At 38.3% G+C, this 13453-nt stretch overlaps 1 protein-coding gene across 2 annotated transcripts; it reads left to right on the top strand.

The window, feature by feature from the left end:
• Positions 1 to 2442: 2442 nt before the first annotated feature.
• Positions 2443 to 12417, top strand: DMC1 (DNA meiotic recombinase 1). Of its 2 annotated transcripts, XM_005527616.3 has the most exons (13): positions 2443 to 2598; positions 3205 to 3249; positions 5468 to 5614; positions 5913 to 5995; positions 6609 to 6661; positions 7529 to 7570; positions 8752 to 8824; positions 9499 to 9590; positions 10090 to 10163; positions 10259 to 10373; positions 11179 to 11239; positions 11777 to 11893; positions 12348 to 12417. In XM_005527616.3, the coding sequence occupies exons 1-13, from the start codon at positions 2485 to 2487 to the stop codon at positions 12415 to 12417; spliced, it is 1086 nt and encodes a 361-aa protein (XP_005527673.2). In that variant the 5' UTR covers positions 2443 to 2484. The 2 variants fall into 2 exon arrangements, with proteins under 2 accessions (XP_005527673.2, XP_087911586.1); XM_088055460.1 differs by lacking the exons at positions 8752 to 8824; positions 9499 to 9590.
• The last annotated feature ends 1036 nt before the right edge of the window (positions 12418 to 13453 follow it).

The raw sequence follows: 13453 nt of genomic DNA, 5'->3' as shown, positions 1-13453 counted from the left end.
CGCGGTTTTAGCTAAGGCTGCCTTTTCCAGCTGTAGAGTAAGGGCAACGCGATATTCCCGGGAGACGGCGAGGACATTAGTCGATGAACCACGGGCGATGGAGCGATTGAAGACGGCGATTGAGGCGTCCCGCAGCGCGGGGCGGGGGTGAGGGGAGGCGCAGAGCCCGGGCCCGCCGGGAGCCCGCGCCCGCCCTCACGGCGCCCCCTCGGCCCCGCCCCGCGCCGCCGGCGGGAAGGCGGCGGGGCCGTGCCCTCAGGAGGAGCAAGGCGGGCGGCCGTGGCGAGCTCGGAGCCTTCGCCCTGGGTACTGCACCCGCCCTCTCCCCCGGAGCTGCCCGGGCATGAGCTGGAGATTTAATTGCTATTCTAATGTTGATGGGGAATTACGGTGCTCCGCGGCGGGGGAGGGAGATTCAGCGGTTCCTCGTCCTTTGGCGGACAGGAATGTACATCTCATGAGGAGGCAGCTGGCAAAGAAAAGCCAAATAAATCCGTGTGTTGATGATGATTAATCAGTTATTTTCCCCTGAGTCAACAGACGTGAGGTCCCGCCGTGGAGTCCCTTGGGGCAGGTCGGATCGCCCCCTGCCCCCGACCCGGGGAGCCGAGCTCTGCTGCCATTTTCTGCAGCCCAAGTCCAGGGGGAACTGCAGGGAGCGGGTCCCTGTCACACCCGCAGGCTGCAAGGACACCGCGGTATCCACGTCTTGCTCACCCACCTTTGGGTGCTTGAGGTGGTTGTTGGTGGTTTTTCGTGGATTTGCTCGGTTGTCTCAGGCTTTCGCCCTTCTATGTGCTTCACTGCAGGCAGTGGTAAATGAAATCCTTCAGGTGTGCCAACACACCAGCAGCGGGACAATACTCCACTGAGCAGGAGGATTTTTTTTCGTACATAAAGCTTTTAATAGGGTGAGGTATAATTTCTCCATTTTCCCTTATAGCCTGCAGGAAGGCACAGGTATGGGTCTGCCTCGTTCTTCTGCTGTGAGATGCCAATTGCCTAAGGATGGGGAGTAGGAGAACGATCCCATAACATGCTCAGCAGTGGTTGAAGTGGGGGATTGTGTGCATTTTGTGAGGACGTTTTTAATGAAGAGGAGATTGTAATATTGTTTTAATGCCTCTTGCATTACTTGTTTTTCTTCCTTCGGTAGTTGAAGCTAGGGGATTTTTCTCCTGAAGCATTTTTTAATTAATGTTTTGCTGTAATTACGTGAAGGCATGATTTGTCACTCCATAATTTTCAGGATTCTGATATATAGAAATTAAATATACCATGACACTATCAGAAACAACTGATTCTATAAGAATATTTCTGTTATATACTAACAGAATAATATAATTCTGAAATTCTGATATTCTGTTCCTTTCTTTCCCACCCCTGTATACCCAAGGTTATATACACAAGGTTCTTGCAAGCAAATTAGTATCCATTTAGGAGCTGAAAAAAAGTCTTTTTGCAGATATTTTGCTTAAACTATCCCAACCTCTGTTAGACATAGCCCATCTTATAGTTTGTGGATTTTGTTAACAAATAAGCAAGTATATATATGCACACATTTTCCTGTGGTGGTCTACAAAACTTTGATCATCCATTACTAGAACACCAAAGGTAAGCTCACAATTTAAACAGAAGCAACTTAACACATTTACAAAACCACAGAAATGGTAGATTGGTTATAAGATCGTATCTATAAGGAACTGCTTTGTATTCACTATTCTTGCATTCATAAAATTTAAGGAGGTCACACTTTGCTTATTTAACCATGCTGTCACTAAGTGCCTATTCCAGTTCTAGGCCTTGCTTATAGGAAATCACATAGAAAAAAAACATGAAATGAGCTCTTTGTATATGGGTTTCCATAATAAAAGTTCCAGATTTTGTTACCCTTCTTTTGTTCTCTCCATACAAACATACTCCTTAAAGCCCTTACCTGCACATCTTCAGCATTTATTGGGAATTCTGAACCTCAGCAAGAACTTCAAAACAAATACAGCTTTAATAATCTGCTCTCAAGATATATCACTAAGGAGCTGTAGCCTTCTCAGCACTGTTTTGTGGGTTTTCTGTCACATAAAGATGGAGAGGCTGAGCTGTTGCGTTGCCTTTCCATTACCCATTCTGTCTGCAACTCTGCTGATTTTTGTTGCAAAAACACAGACTGCCTTTAGCATTCTTACCAGAATAAATTCCACTAGTGATAATTAATTTTAAGTGTTCCCACCTCCAAAACTCATCTCTGACCCAAGATTGTCATAAGGGAATAAGATCTCTTTTCCTATTAAGCCATTTCTAGCCACACTGGTTCATCTGAGTGTAAAGCCATGGATTTTCTCCTTTTGGCCTACTAGGTCAGATAATGAAGAGTAGGAAGCAGAATCCAAATTTAAATCCATATACGATGTCATACTGACATGTTTCTGTAGTTCAAGGGCTTCTTGAAAGTCCTTTTACAGATATTTACTCATTTATTGCCTCCCCATGACTGTCTTTGCATTTCCCACTAGTGATCGATACTTTATTGCGTGCTCTTTCATGATGAAGGCCATGGAGGATCAAGTAGTCCAAGAAGAACCAGGATACCAGGATGATGAGGTAAATTTATGATTGATTGAAAACTATGTGCACCAAACATTTTAAGGTATTTTGATAGTGTTATGAAACCCATGGAGGGACAGGAGGTCCCCAAAAACTATCAGGGAGTTCAGTGCATTTAAAATTTTGTTCCAGTCTGCTACCAAGAAAATCTCATTCCCCTGTCCCCGCTCTTCAAGTAATCTTCATTAACCTTTCAAAAGCTGTGCACAGTTTTTAATGAGATTACCATTATTTCATCATATTTACACTTCTATATTAAATGCAAGGGGACTATCAGTTAATTTTCTGCTTCTGAGGAATGACCATCAGCATGAAAAGAGTGAGAAACTATGGCAGAAAAGCTGCAGATTCTGATGATGATAATACTAGTTTGATTAGTGCAGCAGAGGATTAATTGCCTGTGAAGATACACTTTATGGAGAAGATGATAGGAAATGTGTCAGCCTTTTTGGCTCAGTATGGCTTTATTTTAGTTGTCCAACAAGGTACAGTGTTATTTGTGAAAAATCAATAAATGTTTACAAATCTGAAACAGTCACATAGTGAGATAGATGTAATAACAAGAAAAAGCAACATCTATTTTTTTTCTGGTATTTTGTTTAGGAATCCTTTTTTCAGGATATTGACCTGCTTCAGAAGCATGGAATTGTAAGTATTAGCAATCACTTGATCACACAGAATTGTTCTTCAAAAGCTACTGTAAGATTGTTTCCAAAATTGTATACACATTGATGCAAATAACTGAAATTCCTCCCTGCAATAAGTTCTAACTCAGTTGGTGGAGAAAAATTTTGCCTTTAGTGGTAAGACAGATTTTTAGAAAATCTCATTCACATCAGATTCCTAAATAAAGTGTCAAGATACTCAAAGTATTTAGCACCTAGCACTCTTGAAAAACCAACTGCTTGCTAATTTATTTGAAAACTGTGTGATAGATTATTTCCTGTTCCTGCCAATCTTTATAATTACTCCTGCATTTTTGGTGCCTGTGAAATTACACTGTGACAATTGTTACTATACTATTTTCAGCATGCTAGTACAGGGGGTAGAGTAGGAGTGAGGAAAATATTAGTAGCTAGAAAAATAAGTGGTTAGTTTTCTTCATCAAATGTGAATTCCTGTCATTGTTACCATCATCACATAAACATCATCTATTTATTTGAATTGCAATTATTATATGTTTATCTAGGAGGCTGGCTCAAGGATTGGATTCCTGTTGTATTCAGAATTATAGGAGCAGAATAAAAAGTTGGGTTTGCCTGAAGTAATGACTACAGACAGATAAAGATGGGGAAGACATGTCACAATGACTCATCATTAGTCAGCACTGTAGTTACTGGGCTGACCATGTCAGCAGTGCACTTGTTGGTAATTTTTTTTAATTGGCAGTTTTAAAGACAGTTCTGAAGAAGGACTGCATGGTTGGGAGCTCAAACTATGGGGCAACATGGGAAAAATAAACAAATTATTGCCTAAAAAATTTAAAAAATTTAACAAGCTGATCAGAGGGTGACCTGAGCTGGAAGGGAGTTGTACTACCCTGTCAGTATGAAACAAGGCATGGCATTCACAGGATGATACAAATGTATGAAAGAGTTTGAGAACAAAGAATAATGACTTAGGCTGTTCTTCTGGGATTGTAAAGGTTTCCTGTTCATTTCCATTATTTGTTTCTTTTTTTCCAGGTGGTTATTCCCACACCTCAGAGGAATTTTTTGTTCTCAGCTGTACCAGCTAAAAGCTTTGTGCAAGCTACATGATGACCCATATGTGTTAAATTCATTTACCCAAAGAAATAATTTTTGTGGGTTTAGAATTTTTTTCCAAGAGTAGAGAGAAAAACATTTACTAGATCTGCCAGTGTGCCTAGAAAGAGAATCAGATTAGAACAACTGAGACTGTGGCTCGGTGATCAAAAGTGTTTAGTAGGATTTAAGGTGCTGTTACCCCTCAGCCTCTGCTGAGTATCACACACATATCACAGGATGAGAAATAAGCTTCCAAATAAACATGACTAATTTCTCACACAACTCCCCTCCCTTCTTATGTTCTATGTACCCACACACTCCAGATAAATAGATTATATGTCCAGCTCATAGTTTTTTTTCAAAGAAAAATCTTGGCTAAAAATGATAAATTGAATTTAAAAAATTGAAATTTAGAAAAGGTGTATTATCCCACACCTTTCACACAGTATGTTTTCTTGTGAGTAATCTGTTCTTGCTTTTACATTTCCAGTGATGTCAGAATCATAAAATGAGGTAAGGCAAAATATGTCAGTAGGGTGCTGTCTGAAGCTGTGCTTTTTATGTGCAATTTATGAAAAGCTAGTAGCTCACTCCAGCCCAAAGTGTCAGTCAGATATACAGGATACACGTGTTTTAAACTGGACATGCAGAAACAGCACAGCAGTTAGACTGAGCTTCCAGTGATCCCTGTGAATCAGCTCCCAACTATCCACCACCAGATTATCTGGTCTACAGATCATCTGTGCTATGGGACCAAGAACAGACTGTTATATATAGGGTGTCCTAGCTCCACGTTATCTGAAATAATTCTGTACTGTTTCTTTACCATCAGCTTTGATCTAGAAAAACTTACACTGAAAGGGGAGAAGGAAATACCCAGACACCTTTCTTTCAAAACCACCAGGAGCTGCTCTCTGCACCATGATCCTTCACACCAATGTTACTCGAAGTTTTGTTTTGTTGGTGTCACAAACTATACAATGAAGACTTTACTGCAACTCTCTTACTCTCTTGGTGAAAACACACGCATATGAATCTTAAAAATGTTTTAAACTTAAAACTTCACCTTCTAGTTGCTAACTGTCCTGAGTACTCACAGAAGGGAAATTTCTTTGCAGAACGTAGCAGATATTAAAAAGCTGAAGGCAGTTGGGATTTGCACAGTTAAAGGCATCCAGATGACCACAAGACGGGCACTGTGCAATGTGAAGGGGCTCTCAGAGGCCAAAGTGGACAAGATCAAAGAAGCTGCAAACAAGCTTGTTGTAAGCCAGTCACTTTCCTGAGAGTTTGAACTTATGCTAACCTCTCCAAAATGCTGTGCAACATTTCTCTTAGCAGATTTCCTACTGCATTGTCAAAATAATTTTGAAAATTATTCTGCCTGTTACTCTAAGGCATAATACATTATACTCTACAACAACCAGACCAGTGCTGTGGTGCTTTACCCAAACAACTGGAATGAGTCTAGGGGGAAAAGAAGATATTTATGTGGGATATTGCACTTTTAACTTCAGTTTAAAGCTAAAATAAACCTTTCACATTCTCTTTGGTCTTCCCCAGGAACCAGGCTTCCTCACCGCCTTTGAATACAGTGAAAAACGGAAGATGGTATTTCATATTTCCACTGGCAGCCAGGAATTTGAGTAAGCATATCTCTTATATCCTTCCTTCATCCAAATGTTCCAAATAATCATCTTAATTGTCTTTAATAAGACACAGAAATATAAGGGAATAAATGCTTAGCTAGGACACATAGATCCCCTTGCACTTGGAGTTAGTGCTGGCTTAAAGAAGCCTACATTCAATAAGCACCAAAACCAACTCCTTTTCTGAGGGGAAACTGGACTTTGTACAGTTACTGTAAATAAATAGTTGGCATCCAGAAATCTTGAAAGTATAATTTTTTCACCTATCAAAATAATCTGCAGGTTTCAAGTCAAAATTACAGGTCTTCAAGTCCTCCCTTGAGATATTTTTATAGAATGTTATTTTCAAATATTATTTTTAATGTTATTTTCTTACCTTTCTTTCCAGTAATAATTTCTATAGATCTTTCCCTTGCACACAAAAAGGGAGGTAAAGACAGAGTTAATTCTTTATGAATCAGTGATCATTTAGTGCCCTGCACTTAATGCATCAAGTGAATTGCTTTAGGGTGGAAATTACTTTCCTTAAAGTAGTAAAAATATCTCTTTTTTACTTTCCTCTTATGATTTTTTGGTTTTAACTATATCATAATCCTCTCCCTGTCTGCAGTAAACTTCTGGGTGGTGGGATTGAAAGCATGGCAATCACTGAGGCCTTTGGAGGTGAGAGAACATTAAAGCATTACCAAACAAAGAACTGCAGCTTAATTTAGATTTTAATTCAATTTGGATTACTTCTATCAAATTTGCCACATTGTAGTTACAAAGATGAGTGTCTGCATGAGTGCAGGAAAAAATAATCCACTTCCCTTAATGTTTTCCCATATTTCCTCTTCATTTGCTTGCGGACTAAATTTGAGCTGTGTAATCATTACTGGGCATGCTGATTCAGTGCAACATAGCATTATTAAGACTATTATTAACATGCCAAAGTTCTCCCTGATGCAGTGTGCTCCTTTCCACTAACAAAATTGTCACAGAAGGTATCTTAGTCATGCACGCTTAAGGGACATTGCATTTTATGTAAGATTTTGAAATTACAATTAAGCTACTATTACAGTACACCTAATTAGTTGGTGCTTGACACTTCAGCAATAAGAATTTCTTCCCTTTAGAAAAGATAAACTGGAAACTAATGTGATTTGATAGAATGAGATTAATAAACTTGTAAGCTTCTCCTTGATCATTTTACTGGAAATGAAACTGGGCTGGGTTAATGGAATCAACCATTTCTTCTCCACCCCGCCCCCCTGTTATCACTTTTCCACAGGTGCCATGTGGTTTTAACTTCTATACACAAGAGAAGAAATTAATTCAGCAGTCAAGTATGATCAAATTAAAGCATTTCAGATTTTGCTTCTCATGTAACACATTTCTCCTACACAGAATATGATTTAGAAATTGAGGTTAAATGATTTTAAAAGCTAGAGATCGAGGTGAATTTTCTAAGAGTTTCTAACTGCAGTAATTCCTGAATCTGTCAAACCTGAAAAAAGAAACGCTGACTCTTTTTTTCCCTTTATTTAACAGAGTTCCGGACAGGCAAAACTCAGCTATCTCACACTCTTTGTGGTAGGTATAATACCTTAAAAGAGAGTGATGTTTCTTCTCAGTGAATCTGTTGTTTACAACTATATCAGAATTAAACACGTAGAGATAAGTCAGAATCTTTATTTCTAGATATACAGTGAAATAGACCTTGGTGACTCTTACCTCCAGAAACTGTGTTTGAGTAGAGAACTCATATAAATGGTTACTTTTTAATAATGCTCACATCCATGAAAGTTTTGCCATAAGGAGAGTGAAGATAATAGGCTGTCTTAGATAAACCAGTGAAAGACACCATCTGGAAAAGCAGAGCACACGTATGGGTCACATGTAGAGGGGACATTGCTCAGAAAAGGGCAGAGGCAACATTTTTTTCTCAGCAACTCTTTGCCTGTCCTGGTTTCAAGAGGTTTTGCTGAATATGCCATTCTGAAAGGGCACTGAAAGGGTACTGCTGGCTGTCAGTGACTGGATAAACAGATTTTGGGCGGTGCAAAAAACAGCAGGACTCTGATTTCCCAGAGATATTTCTCAATGTGTAAAGAGTAGTAAACAATAACTTACATAACTGCTAATGCTGCTGGAATTACCAAAGGGTACTGGGTAGGGAAATTCTCTTAAATGAACCCCCTGTATTGCAAAGTGAAATATGGAATCTTCTGGAAAAATAGGGCCTCTTCTGGTTAGTACAGTGTAATGGTCAGCAGAGTCATACCCTTTTGCATGAATGATTACAACTGGACTGAGTATTTTCGCTTATTCACTCCAAAGAGCCTAAACCCACAATCAGCAACAATTTGCATATCAGGAAAAATTCATATCCAAAGAATTTTTGATCATATGAGTTACAGCTGGAAAAAGCGCCTATCTAAGCCAATAGAATTAATTTGGGCCGAGGATTAAGAGGAGGCTTTGTGTGTAAGAATTTACTAATAACATCCCTAAAATATACAGTTTTAGATGGTGCTGAGTAAAACAGTTTTGACACTAACTAAATCTCATCTGATCAGCAATCAAGAAAGGCAGCTTGAGCTCCTTCTTAAGATGGCAGTAAGACAAGATACTCCTGATTTTCATATTGATTAAAACTGACAGTTCTTTGTGATATGGATAAACAGTTGTATTTTATCTAAAAAATAATAATAGATGGAGTAAGAAAATATTTGTCCTGCTTTTTCATTTTAATCTTCTATGATTCTCTGTAGTGACAGCACAGCTCCCAGGACCAAATGGCTACACAGGTGGAAAGATTATCTTCATTGATACTGAAAATACTTTGTATCTTTTTGACTGTTAAAAGCTACAGGTGTGATGAACTGGAAAGTTGGTTAATTTTGTTATAAGGAAGTAAAAGGCTCTGGATAGCTTCATACTTGTAAAATATTATGACTGGTATAGAAATCCTGGAGAGCAGAGTGTGTAGTGGCCCACAGGGAAGTGAGTTTTTCTTCTGTCATTTGATGTAATCCAACCTGGAAAAATTAGTTAGGAACTGGATTTTAACTGTTTTTTGTTTTGTTTGTTTGTTTGTTTGTTTGTTTGTTTTTGGAGTTTTTGGGTTTTTTTGAGATCTAGTAGGCCTCCTACATGTTATAGCAGCTTTTCTATTCAAGATAAATTTATCTAAGTACTAAACACTATTTTTAACACTTCACATTTTCAGTAGACTGTGTATAAACAGGTTTTGCTCACAGCTAAATTCCTAGAGTACAGATATCCATATGTCAACCGCCCTGCCTCAAACCCTAAACACAAAACAATTATCATCGTGAGCCCTAAACTATCTTTAGGGTACGTGGGACAGCCTGAAGACAAAAAGTCAGTCTTCTCTAGGACTAAAATAAATATTTTTCTTTTTTTTTTCTCCCCATAGTCCTATTTTAGAATGGAGTTTTATTATTTTCAGAGCATGGTTTGCACAAGGAGAAATCCTTAACTCTGACTAATGCCAGCCGACCAGACCGCCTGCGTGACATTGCTGATCGCTTCAATGTTGACCACGAGGCAGTACTTGACAATGTGCTGTATGCACGTGCATATACCAGTAAGACCATTATTGCCACTGGCATGATATCTAGGTTTTTTTCCCTCAGGTACCCATTTTAATAGTTCTCAGTTTATTAACACTTATCAGTTTATTAACAGTTCAACACACTCTGTGTCACAAGACACTGCTTTAAAACATCAAGAAATTTTGAAATAGGATTTCTTTAAGAATGCAATATAAACATAAAATTAAAACATTTTGTGTGTGTCATTTAATTCAACATTAAATTAAAATGTATACATTGCTTTTCAGTTCTTAATACAACAAAAAGTTGTCTTCATGCAGAGTGAAGATTTTTGCAAAGAAGTGTTATGAGATGGGTGAGAAGAAACTGGAACCTGCAAAGTAGATTGTTACTGGGGACTGGATTTAAAACTGCTGGCAATGAAAATATAACCAGTGTAGACATTTAAAGTGGAATTTTAAAGTTTAGGCTTTTGTTCCTTCAGAGATCTTTCTGATCCTAATTTGTCTTGGCAACTCTGCTTCCCACTAGGTGAACATCAGATGGAATTGCTTGACTATGTAGCAGCCAAGTTCCATGAGGAAGCTGGTATCTTCAAGTTATTGGTACAAGACTTTTTTTTTCTGTATGCTTACTGTTTTGAATAAGTGTTCCTGTTTTCTTTCACTACATTTACTTATCTAGCACGATTACAATGCAGATCATTGACTCCATAATGGCACTTTTCCGTGTGGATTTCAGTGGTCGCGGAGAGTTGGCCGAACGACAGCAGAAACTGGCTCAGATGTTGTCAAGGCTCCAAAAAATATCAGAAGGTACGGGAAACATTGCAAGATTTGTAAAACATGGGCTGGAGCCACTACCAGTAGCTGCTGGTAGCACAACCACCCAGTAGTCCAAGTGTACTATCAGGGATCTTTCCTCACTTTACACATCTGTCAAAATGATCAAACTGGTAATATATTAGTTCAAGATGACAGATTGAAAAAACTTCTGGACTTTCCAGCATTTAGAGTTTTTCTATAAATACTGTCAAGCCCTAAATGAGATAAAAGGTTGTGGAACTGGACAGATATTCAGTAAGGCTAATTGTCTTCCCCAAATTTCAACAGTCTAAATACAAAAGAAAGAGAAAAGAGGATGAGGGCATAGAGAAATAAAAAAGCCTTGCCTCTTGCTACTTTCTCAGTACTTTGCAATGCTTTGAGGGATGATGACACGATGAATAGAGTTCCTTCTCTTTGGAATGTCTCAGAAATGTTGATGAGGAATGAATAAATGCTTTTTTCGTGAAGTAGCAAAAAAAAAAAGGCAAACAGAGAAAAGGAAGGAAAGGGAGCTTAGGGCAGGGAGCCAACAGAGAATCGATGGGAACTGAGAAAGACTTGTTCACTGGAATTCTGAAAAGTGCTCATTTTTGGTGTATTACAGCTGAAGCCAGGCAGGAGCAAATCTAGGCTGTGTCCTGATTAACTGCAGCCATCAGTCATAAAGAATATTTTTTTCTTTCCAAATTTCCAAATTCATTCAGCAGAAACCTTATTTTTACCATAGATGAGAGAATACTTTGGAATTCTAATTGGATGAAGTCTACCTTCTTTGCAATGTTTTCCCTTGCAGAATATAATGTGGCCGTGTTTGTGACCAACCAGATGACTGCTGACCCAGGAGCAACTATGACGTAACATATTTTCTCTTTTAAAAAAACTTCCTGTATTTTACAGAAATGAGAACTGAGATTGTAAGGAGCTAGAGGCACTGAAATGAAAGCTCAGATTGGTCATTGTTCCCTGTGGTATTAGGTATCATAAGTAAATGACATCTGGAAGTTTCAGTTTTTAGAATGAGCTTTTTTATATTTTATGTTTTTATGTTTTATGTTTATCTGCTGCCTGGTGTGATGGTGTGATTTCACTATGACTTAAACAAAGAAAATGAGCTATAAAAAATATTGAAAATGCACCACGTTTTCCTTTGGAGCAGCTTGTATGTGATATTAAGGATATTTCTTGAGCCTCTTGAATTTAATGAGAGGTAAATGATGCATTGAACATTGGAACATATTATCTTGAGACAAGTGTGCTAAAGTCAGGTTTCTAATGTATTTCCCTATTGATTATTTATTGCTGAGTTGAATAGGGCTCAGCCTGACAGTTAATTACAGTATTAACCTCTGGAATTTGCACGGTGAATCACCACAATTTTCTTGCTAATTCAGCTTTCAGGCAGACCCAAAAAAGCCCATCGGGGGCCACATCCTTGCTCATGCTTCAACTACCAGGATCAGTTTGAGGAAAGGGAGAGGGGAGCTGCGTATTGCAAAGATCTACGACAGGTAAACCACCTTTCCCTCACAGGAGGGAAGGTGACAAAGTCCAAGGTATTGAAACTTTTCGGATGATACACTGGGAGAAGATCTGAAAGGACAAACTAATTAACAGATTGAACAACTAATTAAAGTTGTCTTGCACGTTGCATACCTTAAATAACATAATCTTTCATCATAAATCCTACTAGATGCTCAGCTCTTAATGAAGACCATCAAATATTTTGGTAGGACTGGTGGTCCATTGGCAGGAAAATTCTGGACATGTTAAATTCCTAAGTTTTCCTGACACGATAATTTCACATTTTCTGATCCTGATGATATTGATCACGTTCTACAGTTTGCACATAGGTATAAAGGCACTGATGTATTCCAGGTTGCTCACACCCACAACATTTTGGAGACTATTTCCATGCATTTTACATGGAGAAACCCACAAGTTTCTTGTTTCTTTTTCTCCCAGCCCTGAGATGCCTGAAAATGAAGCCACATTTGCAATAACCACTGGAGGGATTGGGGATGCCAAAGAATAGGTAAAAAAATGATGTAAATGTACAGCTAAAAAACAGCTGGGTAGTTGGGATGAAGATTTGTGAAAGGTCGGCAACTACCTGGCTGCATTTGTAGCTTTTGGGAGCTATTTAAGATATTTTGGGAGAACACTGGGATGAACTTTGTACAGTTCAGTTTTACTGAATGAGAATTTGGTTCATTTAGGATTTTTGTTTTTCAATTGACCTTTTAGCACACAAAGATTTAACCAATTTGATTGTGAATTGTTCTTAGAATCCTTTTCCTCTGTTTTGTGAAAATCAAGGTCCTTTCACATGGGAGTGAATATACTCTTTCTTAATTTATTTCAAAGAGAGTGTCTAAGTGGTAGAATTTAACAGTGTGAAATGCAACAGAACTGGAATAAACTCTGTTATAAAATCGACATATATAGATGGAAAAGGCAGTGGGAGGAACAACAGCTCAAGAGCTTGACAGATTTTCATGTACTGTAGAGGAACAAGTAGTTTTAAGAATATGTTTTTAAACATTTTTATCTTGACTAGATAATGTTTATGTTTTTATTTAGCATTTTCTACTTTTTGGACAGAATGTTTTAAACCTGTTCTTATTAAAGTTAAAAAAACAGACTATGAATTAGAACAGAAGTCTGATTATGTTTGGGTGCTTTGAATTAAACTCTCCTCTCAAAAATCTCATTGATCTTTCATGAGAAAAATAATCTGGGCACAACACAACACCTTAAAACCTTTTTTCTAGTTCTCTAAAGAAACAAACTTGACATAATTGGCTTGCCAGTCTTCTAGCATAAGTAAGAATATTAGTGATTACTATTAAGTAATATTAAATACTGTTTCTATTAAAAAGAACAAAATATATCCAGATAGGAGAGAGAGAGGCTGGCACCAGCACTTACACCAAGGAAAAGGACCTTAGGATTCAGCTTGCTGAGCAACCCAGCCAGCACAGGCACAGCTCTGAACTAGCCAGAGATGTAGGTCACAGGAGGCAAAAGAAGAAGCTGGGAATAAAGAGGAAAAGAGGGCATTGGGAGCC

The sequence above is a fragment of the Pseudopodoces humilis genome, chromosome 5 (assembly GCF_049639895.1).
Source record: "Pseudopodoces humilis isolate 2021_Gansu_Grassland_sample_001 chromosome 5, ASM4963989v1, whole genome shotgun sequence".
In the NCBI taxonomy this organism is placed as follows: domain Eukaryota; kingdom Metazoa; phylum Chordata; class Aves; order Passeriformes; family Paridae; genus Pseudopodoces; species Pseudopodoces humilis.
The sequence above is the reverse complement of the archived record's forward strand: the minus strand, read 5'-3'. Positions and strand labels throughout refer to the sequence as shown.